Genomic DNA, 15,453 nt, shown 5'->3' on the forward strand with positions numbered 1-15,453 from the left:
ACATCAGGATTTGGGTGAGCCAACAAAAATAACAAACATGGGAGGGGGGGTGGGGCCAAACAAGGGCCCATAGGGGGCAGACCAAAAGGATTGGGGTGAATAGTCCTAGTCTCCGGCTGCGCTCGAGGGCGCGGAGTCCTGGGGGACTTAGGGCAAGTCCTGGGGGGGACAGTCTTTGACCCTGGGAGTTTCCCAGGGGTCGGCTTGGCTGCCGGCTTGGTACGCCTCGTCCGACTCCATGCCACCCGCTGGGTTCTATGTGGTTCGTGGATTCTGTCACAGGCTGGCGTGGAAAGAACCCAAATGCAGGACAGCGAAGAAGGGGTTAACAAATAAATACTTTAATTAACAGAACAACATAAAACTCTGAACAAAGGAAAACCCACGAGGGGGTGTCTGACAAGACAAACTAAAATACAAACTAAAAACCAAAAACTTCCCTCAAGGGGGCAAAAACCAGAACTAAATGATAATAACCACAACTCACAATACAGGGACACTAAGAAAGGCAAGACAGGAACTCAGGGACCCGGCACGAGACACGAACAAGCACGTACACGTGCACCGACATACTTTCACACCCTCCTACACCCCATCAAGATCCCTGCGTTCTGCAAACCAGCGGCGTCTTGTACTGCCTTCCCATAAGGGCAGTAAATTGCTTTCCCGCTCATTCTCATTCACAACTCCTTCTTGGTGGAACATTCTTCCTAATTCGGTCCGGTCAACCACATCTCTCACAACATTCAAAAAACTACTTAAAACCCACCTCTTCTGTGAATACTTGACAGACAGATGAAAAAAAAAAAAAACAGGTAGTGGTCTAGCTTTTGGTAAAACTAGTAACTTTGTATTGGCACCTATTGCACTATTGCTCCTGTATGACATATTGCTTATTGCTCCTTATACTCTTTGTAAGTTGCTTTGGATAAAAGCGTCTGCTAAATGACAATGTAAATGTAAATGTGAAATGCAATCCACGAACACAAGACAAAGAAACAAGAGGGTATATATAGGAAAGACAAACGAGGGATAACGAGCGAGGGCAGGTGTGAAACATAAGACATGGCAGGGAGACAATACAGGAAACGAGAGGGGCGGGGCCAATGACGAGACACTGGAGAGAACGCATATTATTGTCAAAAGGACAATAATATGTTTCTCTCCACACATAACCAAAGACTTTGTCATGGCTCTGCTACAGGATGAAGAAAAACATGACTAAATGAAGCAGAGCCATGACAAAAAGTTTCTGTGTGTTTAGTCTTAAACTCTTTAAAACTTCTACATTAACCCATTTTACATCGATTACCTTTCAATCGATGAAACCTCAATTCAAGATGAAACATATATTATGATCATGATTATAATTTACTTGAGAATATCCAAGTATTTTTCTCTATTATATTCATTCATTAGGAAGTGATACTTGCTTAGAGTATCACACCAGCTGTTAATCTCACAATCTCAAACTTGCCGGATTTATCATTAGGCAGTGGTTAAACGCCACTGGTTTTTAACAATGCTTGATATTGCTTTAAATAGTAATATAGCCCTTACATTATACTAACAATTAAATAACAACAAGAATAACAATAACGTACACCCCCATCTCTCATTAATTCTCACCTTCATCCTATTCCAGATGTTGATGATTTTCTTTATTTAGATGAACACGAATAAAGATTTGCAGAAAAATGTAGCATCTCTGTGATCCTAAAAGTAATCCAAATGACTCTAGTGTACTAACATATGTATTCTGTAGCAGCACAGGCATGAAAAAGATTTTAAACTTAGTGAAATTGCTGAAAAATATCACATTATCCACTCAAATCAAACATGGCAATATGGAGAAATTGTGATGTTATTGTGATTATTTAATTTTGATCATGCTTTTATTTAGTTTATGACATATAAAGGCCTTGTGTAAACTATTGTAAAGGATATTGTAAAATGTTATCAATATTTGTATATAACAAGTTTGTAAAATATGCTTCTGTAACTTCTCAGAATAAGCTAATTTTGACTACATAAATACATAATTTCCTCCCCATGGAATACACAGAGTCCAACAGGTACAACACATCTTTTGATTTCATGGAATATAAACCCCTCAACTAAAATTAGTGTACATGTCGAATAAACAAGATGATGATGATGGCATCGGCATACTATAGAAACTGGGAGATTACATTTACATTACATAAAATTTTTGGCCATCTACAGGATCCCATCCATTATACCGGGTGTTAAACATTGTTTTAAAATCCTTAATAATTGGGATTACAATGGAGTACTATTGGATGCTATAAAGTGCTATTAAGTAAAGCTTATAATTGTTTTTCATGAATAAAGATTCTTAGAAACTACATTTTAACTAACAGTCCAGAGCTGTATAATATAACATATTATATATCTCATGCTTTTGCAGCTTTGTAATTGAAAATATTCAGCTCCGGGTAAACCCATGTCGCCGTTTTAGACAGAACACCTGTTTTAATATAAGTCATTGGTGAGACAAGTGAGGTTTATGTGGTATTGACAGCCTGTCTCCTAATTGTCAACATGTTTAACTTTTGGTTGTACCTTCTTCTTTTGATGGTTAAGCAGCTTTTCTTTAAAATTTAAAAAAACACAAGCTCATGACTCTTCTGTTCACAATATTCACGCTGATATTTACCTAAAAACGTTTTCTTCAGATTCAACTGTATCACTAGCACTAAGTTCTAAGTCAGAAGATTTACATCACCGGATATAAACGCTACTCTAACTATGTCACTTTAAAACATTAAATCCATAATCCTGAAAACTGTCCTGTTGTATTGTCCCGAGCTGTTTTTTTTTCAAATCTTGTTTGTTTCGTCATTCTACGTTGCCTGTTGCTGCACTGACCAGTGTATAACTTAGCTACACCCTCGTTTGTGAAAGCAGAACGATTTCTCTTAACCTGCGAGGTTTTCTCTTAGCCGTTGTTGATGTTCAAATCACCAAAACAAACACACCCCTACCCCCATCTTTTGCTTTTGTCAGCGCTCGGCTCGGCTAATGTCCGTCCTGTGCACTGTGCACCTTACTGCTGATTGGCTACAAGGTTGTTTTGGTACTCGGCCCGACTCAGTTGTCTAAAGCGTAATTCGGAAATCGGTTACGCCTTTAGTATAAACTGTATACAAAAAGTATTGATAAGCCTTTTATTTTCCATTTTATTTAAATAAACCACAAAAATACTGAAACAGTATGTCTGAGTCATATTCCAAATACCTTTGTTAGCCGACTTTATAACTTATTCCTCTGAAATAAAAAATATCCATTTTAGAAACAGCTCCTTACATGATAAAGTACATTAAGCAGTTATACAGTTCTGTTATGCACATGCAAATATGAAACATAAATGTGGTGATCACATGCAAACTTTTTAAATATTACATAATAACAAATAAAATGGATCACTGCTTAATTTATCTGACCTAGCCAAATGAATTTCTTACACTGCCTTAGTAACACTGCTTAACATGGTCACTGGACTTAACACATATATCTTGTACCATTCAAAACAAATACAACCACAAACATCTATCAAATTACAAACCTCAATTACAATAAAATCCTAAACTATTTAAAGAGTTCATTCTGTTTGTAAAAGCCAACAAATTATGTTATAATTTTATAACATAATATAATAAATTTCTTAATGAATTAGCAAAAATGGTTTAAAAGCATCATGGCTAATCCCGATTCACATCAACTTTTCAGAATGCTGCGCAGCGGTTAACCAACGTGCCACGCTCCCGTTTTTCTAGGCGCATCGGCGGTTTTTTTATGTTGTTAGGTAACCACCAAAACGTCTCCGGTTACTGTCGTAACCTCAGTTCCCTGAGAAGCGGGAACGAGACATTGCGGAAGCTTCCGCATATGGGAACTCCTCCCTTCTCACCTCTCCTGAAGTCTTATTGGATAACGCCAGTGAAACTGGCCAATTGTCGCGCTCGCAACGGAATGTAATTACTGGCGACCAGACAGTATAAATACAGTGCACAGCGACAATACCTCAGAATCTGAGAAAGAACGCCTCCAAGGCTGACACGCGACGAACACGGCGGCTAGCGCAATGTCTCGTTCCCGCTTCTCAGGGAACCAAGGTTACGACAGTAACCGGAGACGTTCCCTATCGAGAGCGGTCTCTCGACATTGCGGAAGCTTCCGCATATGTGAACTGTATACAATCCCGCCGTGAGAGTAGCAATACAGCCGTAACCGACCGCATACACTCACCAGTGTTAAGCACACAGATTAACCAATCGCGAAGTCGCCTTGAAGAGCCCGCATCTGATTGGCTGAGACAGACCAATGAGCTGCAAGAACGGTCTTCTACAAAATTTGCATATCTCAGCCAAAGAAATGAGCGGGCTGCACTGAGACAGGGCAGACACCACAATAGTAAAAGTCAGCGCGGAAATCCGTGCAGATATAATGCAAGTCCAGTAACACCAAGCACAGAGTTAACAGTAACACGGTAAAAACTGCACAATATAGGAGATCAGCAACTAGGTAACATTGAGCTGTCCGTACTCACCGAGAGGACATGCGAGGCTAATGAGGATACATCCAGCCTGTAGAATCTGGCTAAGGTGTTCTGTGAAGACCAGCCAGCCGCACAACAGATGTCCTTAATAGAAACGCCTCTAGCCCAAGCCCACGAAGAGGCAACAGCCCTAGTTGAATGAGCCCTGACGCCGAAAGGGCAGGCCTGACCTTGACTCTCATACGCCAGGTTGATAGTGTCCACCACCCAGTGAGAAAGCCTCTGTTTAGAGACAGCCCGACCTTCAGTCCCCCCGCCGTAGCACACGAAGAGCTGATCAGACAGCCGAAACCCGGCCGTACGATCAATGTAAGCCCTCAAAGCCCTAACCGGACACACAGCCCTCTGAGCGTCAGCATCACACGAGGCAGACGACTTGGAAGACAAAGCGGGCAACGAAATAACCTGCTCTCTGAACGTGGTAGACAGGAACTTAGGCACATAACCCGCCTTCGGCCGTAGAGTGACGCTGCAGTTGCCGGCCCCAAAACGAATGAAATCCGCGCCGATAGAAAGCGCACATAAATCCCCAATGTGTTTTGCCGAAGCAAGAGCGAGAAGGAGAACGGCTTTAAGAGAGAGCTCCCTTATAGAAACAGCTTCCAACGTCTTGAACGGGGGCAGAGAGAGAGCCCTCAGCACCAGAGACAAATCCCACGGAGGTACTGAAGGAGATCGCGAGGGAAACAGCCTCCGAGCGCCTCTCAAAAATCTGACCACCAATGCATGCCTACCTATCGATTGCCCGTCAACCGGGGAACGAAACGAGGCGATAGCAGCCACATAAACCTTCAGCGTGGACGGGAGGCCACCATTATCCATCCTGTATTGTAGAAAGCGTAACACATCAGACACGAGACATGACACCGGGTCTATACCGCACTCAATACACCACTTCTTAAATACATCCCATTTCAGAGCATATAAGCGTCTAGTGGAAGGCGCCCGAGACTCCGCAATAGTGTCAAGCACTCTCTGAGGGAGGGGTTCTAAGACCCCTGAAACGGCCAGGCATGGAGGCTCCACAAATCCGGGTTGGGGTGCCAAATCGAGCCGTTCGCCTGAGATAACAGGTCGCCCCTGAGGGGAATCCGCCACGGAGAGGACACCAGTAACTCTCTCAGGTCCGGGAACCACGGCTGATTCGGCCAAAACGGAGCAACGAGGATCACAGACGCTCTCTCCTCCCTGATCTTGCACAGCACAAGGGTCAGAATCTTCACCGGAGGAAAAGCGTAAAGCCGGGCGTCCGGCCAGCGCGTCGTCAGTGCGTCCGTCTCCCTGGGGGAGCGCGGCATCGAGAAGAACAGCGGACAGTGTGCGTTCTCGCTCGTCGCGAACAGATCCACCTCCGCCTTCCCGAAGCGATCCCAGATCATCCGTACTGAGTCGGGGTGAAGTCTCCATTCCCCTTGGGAAAGACCTCCCCTCGAGAGCATATCCGCTCCTCAGTGAAAATGACCGGGGAACGAGGCGACGGCAGAGGACGGCGGCCCTGAGCCGGGTCGTCGTCGCCACCACCACGTGGCATGGGTGGGCCCACCAGCGGCCCTTTGGCGGCAGTGGGCCTCGACCCGAATAATCCTCGAGCAACGTTCCTGCGAGTCCTCAAGACACGCGCCGGCAGGTCAGCACAGTGCACGCAATCAGACTCTCTCCGAACGCCGCCTCAGCGTGGGCTAGGCCCAGGCAGGCGATGCAATGCTCGTGCGTATCCTGCGGGGCCATGGGACCCGCGCAAAGACAACAGAAGGTGGCCATCGGATGAAGAAGCTTCTGACGATATCAACGATGGCAGCGTGAAAGAGAAGATTCTGAGGTATTGTCGCTGTGCACTGTATTTATACTGTCTGGTCGCCAGTAATTACATTCGGTTGCGAGCGCGACAATTGGCCAGTTTCACTGGCGTTATCCAATAAGACTTCAGGAGAGGTGAGAAGGGAGGAGTTCCCATATGCGGAAGCTTCCGCAATGTCGAGAGACCGCTCTCGATAGGGAACAGCTGTCCTGTCAGTCAAGGATTATAGCGCGAGCGCTCTATTTGCTGTTAACTGTCATATATTATCAGAAACTTTAAAAAGGTACAAGCAGAAGGCTCCTGCCCTGACCTTGGTCGGTTAACCCGAGTCAGCCAACACAAGTTTCTCCTTCATCATTGCGGTCTACGGTCATTTCAAGCAACTGCAAAGTTCTGTCACTGCGTCGGAAAGCCCGCCTCTCCTTTCATTCGATTAGACAATGGGGGAAAAAGGCACGTGACGTCAAGCGATTTTCTTCTCAGAGTTGAGTTTTTTTCAACTTAAGAGCGCTCCGCTAAAAACGCGAGGCGCCCAAACACTCACTGCCAACTGAAAACAATTCAAAAGAAGCTGATCTGATTCTGTCTGATCAGCCCCTGACACGGTTAACCGAGCAAGGTCAGTCCAAGCGCCCTCTGCTTGTACCTTTCTTTCTGATAATAGAGCTTGTGAATCCACATCACACCGTGTTGAATGTTGCGCCATCTTAGGAGCATTGCTGCGAGTGCATTCAATGCAGTGTTTTGTTTTTCTTGTTTGATTAGGAAATATAACTATGGTAGGTCGGTCTACCTGTGTTAAAAACTGCAATAGCATTACGCAGAGTTGTTCAAGAAAAACCCATATGGTTCTTTCACTTTTGATTTCTCCATATATCAAACAAAACAAGTAACGGTACAAAGCAATAATAGCAGTGGATTATTATCCTTCCTAGATGATGGCGCCACTGCAACATGCAACATAGGGCGTGACGTCAGCTTCACATTCTATATATGATAGTTAACAGCAACTATTCTGTTGTTAAAGCCACAATATGGAATAATTTTGTTATGAAATATCCAAAAATCACTTGCACAGTGTGATATATTTCATGCAGTTGTGTACTTACATTATCCCAAATGTTCCCAAGAATGTGCCAATCCAGAGAAATTCCTATTTAAAATAATGGCCCGTCCCTTGTCTCTGTCGCATATCAGTGACTTCATATCTGCTGCTCCGCACTACCCTCAGTTTCCGGTTGTAGAAACTACGGCAACACGCAAATGCGGAAGTGGTTATACAGCATGTGGGAAGCAGCAACTGTTGTTCTGTTATTATGGATCACGATTACTCTTTGGCGAGTAAAGGAAACCTAAAAAAGTGTAAACGTAGGCCAAACGAGGCAAGCAGGCTTATGGACAAATGAAGAAATAAAACAAGGATTAATATCAGCGTGGCGTTTTCTAAATGGAGAGAGCTTCGCGAACCAACTTTGACTCGACAGAGACTCTGCTCTCGCATGTGTTTTAATAGACAGGTAAGCACTTTTTTTTATTGTACACAAAATACTCATGCACAGATTATTTGAATAGTTATGAATGCAGTCACCCTATGAAATACAGTATATGTCGCACAAAAATATATAGCCAATAACGTTACTTGTAAATGCTGTGGGTTCGTTCAAATTTACTTTTTAAACGACGACTGTATGACTGTTTTAAACACGTAAAACTGTGTAGCATTACGCTACCAAATCAATGGACAAAGTCCAATATCAGTCGCGGGCTAACGTAGCATTACATTCCACCTTTCTTGCAAGCTAATTCATTACGATGACATAAAATAAAATTCATTCATTACCTCGTCCGTGAACATGATGGGCGATCTCCATACGCCTCTGGATGGTGAAAACGGCATGTCCCATAATTCCACTCTCCTACATAACGTCATTTAGCTTCACCTTGTGTTGTTGTTTCGAAAGTGCGCCATCTAGCGGTCCAAATATTCCATATTGTGGCTTTAAGTGGTGACGTAAGGAATACCGTTTCTGGGTCCAAGCATCTATTCATTTCAAGCAGGGCTACAGCTTAAACAGCTGTTAATGAGCACTGTTTACACACATTGCATATTTAAGCGGAGCATTTATTAACTCACAGTATACACTACAGTCTCCAGGCTTACGTGATCTCCGACATCAATATTTGAATAAATTATGAAAAATTTATCACTGACTGGCCATGTGAGATATCGTTACAAAGATAAAGGTTAGGATCGTGGTTTTCCGATAGTTTTACAGCTCGCCATGAGCGTACATTAGCATTTTTTGTTGTTTGCCTATAGCATCTTATTGAGCGTTTGGACCCGGAAACAGTATATGACCTTCACATCAGACTAAACAATCGAATAATCCTTGACTGACAGGACAGCTGTTTCGGTGGTTACCTAGCAACATAAAAAAATGCTGTGCACGGCGCGCCTCGCGTTTTCGAACATGACAAGCGTGTTCTATGTGATCGCCCGCATACACCGTATGTAAAGCATTGCTCAGTCAAGTATTTAATTCTGTCAAAGATTCAGCAGTCATAAGTCTAACAATCTTATATTATTACAAATTCACATTTGACACAAAAGCTTAACATTCATGTCCACATTTTGAATGTTCCTCCGAAAGATTCTGGCAGACTTGTAAACTACTTATTCATACTAGAGCAATATTCCTCTATTCATGTATTAATATGCAGGGGGTTCCGTGATGTAGATGAACTAAAGATGAGATTTGCTCACTTTGGCAGAAATTGGAAGGTTTTTCTCTTCATGAACAGAGTCTGCAAAATCAGAAAACAAATTTCAATGAAGCTTATTTTTTGCAAGCTTGAAGAATGAATTAATGGCTAATCACTCACGCCTTGATAATTCATCAGTCATGCGACACTGTGGTTTCATGTGGTCTCCAAATGATGTGTTTAGAAACTGATGTTTGAGCCACATTGCACGGTCATCCTCAAAAGATTTTCTCTGTACGAAAAGAAACGATCAGCAGTATAGGTCAAATGAAGAGCTTGCACATTATTACAAAGTCCATAATAAATAATAAATAGTCGGAACCTCATGACCCAATCTGATGGCAGCCTCTGTGAAATTTCTTCTTTCCATTTCAAAGTTTTTCTTCTGTTCCGCAAAACCTCTCCATTCTTCTTTTAAGCGTTCCTTCTCTTCCAGCATGTAGCAATCGTTCAGCACGGCCCCAGTCTCCTCATCGCAGGGTGTGTTAAGCTGTTGCTGTGAAAAGCAAAGCAATGTGCATGTTCTTTTGTTGTTAAAGCACATCTTGTCTTAGCACTGACCCATGTTTCCTGAGCCATTCTGTTCAAATATTCACTGTGAGAAGTTGATATCTTCTTAAGTCTTTGAAGCAGCACTTAAAATATTGGTTTCAACTCACGTTGCTTTCAATTGAAAATTCTCTCTATTTGTTTTTTGCACATGTATTTTTTATGTAGACATTGAGAAACACAGACACAAAGAAACTAAATGAAATGTGTGCCTTTCCTTACCTGCAGAAGTTGCTGTTGAGTCTGAATAAATTCTTTGCACTGCTGAATTTCTAGTCTAAGCTTTTCTGTTTCCTCATCATGGACTTGTTTGGAGATCATCTCTTCATTGTCATCAGCTTGCACTATAGACGCTGATATAAACAAAATTATATAATACAAAAGAAAAACTGAGTTTTTCTGTGGTTGTCTTTCATCAGACACTCGATTTCTGAGTGTATTTTTGTATGCAATTTTCAAAAAATTTGTTTAATATGGGCGTGACTAGCCTCTCTATACCTTGGTTGTCCAATTTCTCAACATGATGTTTTAATTTCCTCCACTGCTGACGAATGCTATTGGTGAGTTTCTCTCGGGCATGATCACACGACATCCCGGGAAGTTCTTTAAACGAGTTCTCCTCATCATCTGAATTTGTTTGCTTGAGAGAGTTTAGAAAGACATGCACAAAAATATATCATAGACCTTCTCTTTACAGGTAGAATAAAAAAAACACTGTACACCATACGGGAAACTGAAAATTGTGTAGTATACCATGAATATACAATTTATAGGCCCGGTTTCACAGACAAGGCTTAGCCTAAACCAGGACTATGCCTTAGTTCATTTAGGCTATTTAAGTCACTTTTATTTAAATGCCGTAGAAAAAAAACATTACTGATGTGCATCTTGGAACAAAACAATGACACTGACATATTTTAAGATATGTCAGAGCAAGTTATTTTCAGTTAAGATTGCTCAAAATTCATTTTAGTCTGGGAGTAGTCTTAAGCCTTGTCTGTGAAACCGGGGCATACTGTTTAATGTGAACCATGTCATACAGAAGTCTAACCTGATCTACATGATTGCTCTGTTTCTCTTCTTTTTTGCAAATGTTCTTTGAATTTAAAACCGCCATCATCTCACGTTTCATCTGTTGTAGCACTTTCTTCAGCTCCATGTTTTCCATCATAAGCTCCCTTTGCCGATTATCAAATTCGTTGAGAAGAGTTTTGTACATCTCTCCCTCATGTCTAAAAACACAAAGATTGACAGAAGCAAAATTTTGGTTTATACATCTTATTTTATATTACAGAGAAAATACACTCACCTAAAGGATTATTAGGAACACCATACTAATACGGTGTTTGACCCCCTTTCGCCTTCAGAACTGCCTTAATTCTACGTGGCATTGATTCAACAAGGTGCTGAAAGCATTCTTTAGAAATGTTGGCCCATATTGATAGGATAGCATCTTGCAGTTGATGGAGATTTGTGGGATGCACATCCAGGGCACGAAGCTCCCGTTCCACCACATCCCAAAGATGTTCTATCGGGTTGAGATCTGGTGACTGTGGGGGCCATTCTAGTACAGTGAACTCATTGTCATGTTCAAGAAACCAATTTGAAATGATTCGAGCTTTGTGACATGGTGCATTATCCTGCTGGAAGTAGCCATTAGAGGATGGGTACATGGTGGTCATAAAGGGATGGACATGGTCAGAAACAATGCTCAGGTAGGCCGTGGCATTTAAACGATGCCCAATTGGCACTAAGGGGCCTAAAGTGTGCCAAGAAAACATCCCCCACACCATTACACCACCACCACCAGCCTGCACAGTGGTAACAAGGCATGATGGATCCATGTTCTCATTCTGTTTACGCCAAATTCTGACTCTACCATTTGAATGTCTCAACAGAAATCGAGACTCATCAGACCAGGCAACATTTTTCCAGTCTTCAACTGTCCAATTTTGGTGAGCTCGTGCAAATTGTAGCCTCTTTTTCCTATTTGTAGTGGAGATGAGTGGTACCCGGTGGGGTCTTCTGCTGTTGTAGCCCATCTGCCTCAAGGTTGTGCGTGTTGTGGCTTCACAAATGCTTTGCTGCATACCTCGGTTGTAACGAGTGGTTATTTCAGTCAAAGTTGCTCTTCTATCAGCTTGAATCAGTCGGCCCATTCTCCTCTGACCTCTAGCATCAACAAGGCATTTTCGCCCACAGGACTGCCGCATACTGGATGTTTTTCCCTTTTCACACCATTCTTTGTAAACCCTAGAAATGGTTGTGCGTGAAAATCCCAGTAACTGAGCAGATTGTGAAATACTCAGACCGGCCCGTCTGGCACCAACAACCATGCCACGCTCAAAATTGCTTAAATCACCTTTCTTTCCCATTCTGACATTCAGTTTGGAGTTCAGGAGATTGTCTTGACCAGGACCACACCCCTAAATGCATTGAAGCAACTGCCATGTGATTGGTTGATTAGATAATTGCATTAATGAGAAATTGAACAGGTGTTCCTAATAATCCTTTAGGTGAGTGTATGTTAATAACAATATAACAATTTCAGAAGATTGTTACTAATAAAGTGACTAAAGAAACTGAAATGCAACCCGTCAAGAATCCATTTTCTAAAAAAATCCATAGAACACATTTTCTATTAATTTTACTTATTAGTTTATAACAATAAACAAATCAAACCAGCAAATGCTGTCCTTATGTTCTAAAAATCTAAAAAGGACTCTCTTGCCTAGCTTCAGTTTTTCCAGTTTTCCAAAGACACCTTCTCCCGTCCGGCCTTCCAACATAATTCAAAACTTCCATTCCTGAAAGAGAGTACACACATAAACATACTGAATACAATTATATGTAACTTTCTGAAACAATCGTCTTAAGACAACTTTAAAATGATGAAGTGAATTCTCATCTGGCACTAGGCAGCTCAATAGGGTTTGTAACAAACCTTTTCTCACGTTATTTAAAATGTTTAGGTCAAATATATTACCATGTTTATCTTTTCTGGCAATGAGTAGCTGATTGAGACGTTCCTTGACTTTGCTGTACTCCCTTTCCCTTCTCTTAATATCATGGCTGTATTGTGTGGCACGGCTCGCAATGATGCCCTGCAGCCTTTGTACCTGTTAAAAGTTCAAAGCATATTTGATCGCAGCATTAACTGTAGTTACAGCTTTCATGTAGCTCAGTGGTTAGAGCATGGCGCTAGCAACGCCAAGGTCATGGGTTCGATCCCAGGGATTGCACATGCTTAGAAATCAAATGTATAGTATAATGCAATGTAAGTCGCTTTGGATAAAAGTGTCTGCCAAATGCATAAATGTAAATGTATGTAATAAAACTGTACATGATGCCCTATACTGTATATCAATTTTGTATACTGTACCTCTTCTTTTGCATCCTTTAGGCAGTTTTGCAAAGTCTTCATATTTGTTTCCAGTTGTCGTTCTCTTTCATGCAACCGCATGTTTTCCTTTTTCGAAAGTTCAAGCTGGTCCTACAAAACATTGAAGATTTACCATGTAATATTCAGAATGCCAAAAATGTACAGTATTTATAAAAAATATATACAGAGTATGTACTACCTTTAGTCTAGAGTTGGTGAGATGTTGGTAATGGAGGTCACTGCTGGACTTTAGTTGATCCACCTCCAGATCCTCCATCATTCCAACAGTTTGACGGTGCAGCTGCAGTAGGTCATATATGTTATTTAAGGCAACCACGGCATCCACATCACGGATGCCATCCTGGTTACGGAAAATCGGTGGGAAGCCCAGTGATGACAATTCCTGTGAATGCAAAGAGTCTTTTGTTGCACAACTTGTGCCATTTTAAATGGAGATTAAATATTCTTAAATAACAAGAAATAAAAAAATAGATTAAATAAAAGATAATAAAAACATGTCAACAGATTTGTGTAAATTTTTACAGTTAAAACGTAGTCAACCATTCTGGTTTTTGGAGCACATACCTGATTGATGTAAAGAATGCACTCTGAGATATTCTCCACTGTGCAGAAGCTGCCTGTGACATTAAAAGAATTTTGAGGAGGCATCACAGATGGAGTGTACAGCCGTGAAGGAGACATTCTTGAAAGTATCTTGGCCTAAATTGTCTGAAAAAGACCTGAAATGACAGACATAAACTAACTCAGTTGTTGTCACTCATGATCATGAATATTGCACACCTGTTGTAAGAGCACAAAGATTTTTACAAGGTTACATTTGCGCCTGAGGTTCTGGTTCACAGCGAACGCTAACCTAAATGAGGTTAGTAGGGGAATTTATCCTCAAAATAACCTAATCTTTCTCTTCTCCCATGAGACTTTAGTTATGTGGAGCACAAGAGAAAAATCTATGTAACTTACTCCTGTATATCGTCCTTGTGACTTGTAAAATATTTCATATGTTATGACTTTGAAAAGATTATTCACAAACATAATGAATAAAAAGAAAAACAAAAGATTTGTTCACAATGATGAACTTCATGTCATTCCGAACCCATTATCTGCAATTTACAGTAAACACGAGTTCTAAGTGCAAAAAATCCACGGCAGCCATATGTTTGCTTTGTGTGACTAAGCGGCTGAAATTTAAGACCCGAGAGTCAATGACATTTGATGATGTCACTCACATCCAACTTGACATGATGTGTAGGATAGCACATTTAATTTGAAAGCTGCGAAGGGGGACAAGATTTAAAATATTTTTCTCATACATAGCCACAGTCTTTAGAAGATTCGGAAATATAATTTAGTAAAACGCACGTCGTATTAGCGACTTATACTGTAGGCTACAGATGGAGCTTTTTGAATTAATGGGTCACATTGTTGTTGAAGAAAACTGCTGCTTGAAGACTCCAATATTACTCTAGTTCTCCAATATTTTCTATAGTGTTCCACAAAAAAATCATGAACAATGACATTAACTCAATAAAACAAAATGTATAGTGAGGGTGTAGAGCAAACAGGAAATAGATCATTATTTGCGTGCAACAAAATTTTTAAATATAGGCTACATGATCGCGTGAGAATGTAAACAAATAATGCATTAATTCACGTGTGCAGCTAATATACCAATAACAATACACGATATTGTTATTTCATGAGAAACTTGAAAACAATACAGTATAATACAATACTATAACGTTACACCTGCAGACGATCAGATGGAACTAGGTTAAGGTGACTGCAAGGATCTCTGTCCAGATAGTGCGACATTAAAACGACATGCACATCTGTACCGTTTAGATAAATGAACACTACTCGGTTATCCTGGATAATGGATTACGATTTCACTTGACACACTAGCCTATAACTTGTAAACGACCAGCGGTTCACTTACTGCGTCTCTTTTGGCGTTTAAGATCACCTGTGAGGTTTAAAGGTCTCATTTCCCGACACTCAGCAGCACGGATTGACACGTTTTCCCGGTAAATTTGCGTAATATTATTATTGCACGTTGCTACATTGATGCAGAAGCGTTGTGCTCTTCGGCTCTACTCAACCTTGAAGACAGGCACAAGCAAATGCGTTGCCAGGCAACGAATACGAGGGCGTGTCATTGGCTGCCTCTTTTGTGCATTCACGCAGCCCTTCAGAATATCCACCAATAGGCTTTGTCGCAGTCATTGCAGGTGCAAGAACAAAAATACAGAAACATACTTGTGATCAACTAATAAAAATGTAGTTTATGATGTTACCACGTCTCTAAATTTATTAAGCACATCAGACAAATTTATTTCAGTATGCCTTACATTGTCAGAT

The 15,453-nt window shown here is 41.3% G+C and overlaps 1 protein-coding gene across 1 annotated transcript; it reads right to left on the minus strand.

Annotated features, from left to right (window-relative positions):
- Positions 1–6,525: 6,525 nt before the first annotated feature.
- On the minus strand, positions 6,526–15,211 carry LOC130549147 (afadin- and alpha-actinin-binding protein-like). The gene is made up of 12 exons (XM_057326333.1): positions 15,032–15,211; positions 13,660–13,814; positions 13,274–13,477; positions 13,075–13,185; positions 12,679–12,811; positions 12,424–12,499; positions 10,744–10,924; positions 10,191–10,332; positions 9,915–10,045; positions 9,466–9,639; positions 9,264–9,375; positions 6,526–9,185 (listed from the first exon to the last, which is right to left on the minus strand). Exons 2-12 carry the CDS (start codon positions 13,774–13,776, stop codon positions 9,124–9,126), a joined length of 1,443 nt encoding a protein of 480 aa, XP_057182316.1. The 5' UTR covers positions 13,777–13,814; positions 15,032–15,211; the 3' UTR covers positions 6,526–9,123.
- Between the last annotated feature and the right edge of the window lie 242 nt (positions 15,212–15,453).

This window comes from Triplophysa rosa, linkage group LG25, assembly GCF_024868665.1.
Source record: "Triplophysa rosa linkage group LG25, Trosa_1v2, whole genome shotgun sequence".
Lineage (NCBI taxonomy): Eukaryota > Metazoa > Chordata > Actinopteri > Cypriniformes > Nemacheilidae > Triplophysa > Triplophysa rosa.

Excerpts from the sequence above, each read along its gene's own strand:
- LOC130549147 (XM_057326333.1), bottom strand. The coding sequence starts at position 13,776 with ATGTCTCCTTCACGGCTGTACACTCCATCTGTGATGCCTCCTCAAAAT. Across the intron at positions 10,925-12,423 it reads ACTGGAAAAACTGAAGCTAG|ACATGAGGGAGAGATGTACA; the intron begins GCAAGAGAGTCC and ends TTGTGTTTTTAG. Across the intron at positions 9,376-9,465 it reads CCATCAGATTGGGTCATGAG|AGAAAATCTTTTGAGGATGA; the intron begins GTTCCGACTATT and ends CTTTTCGTACAG.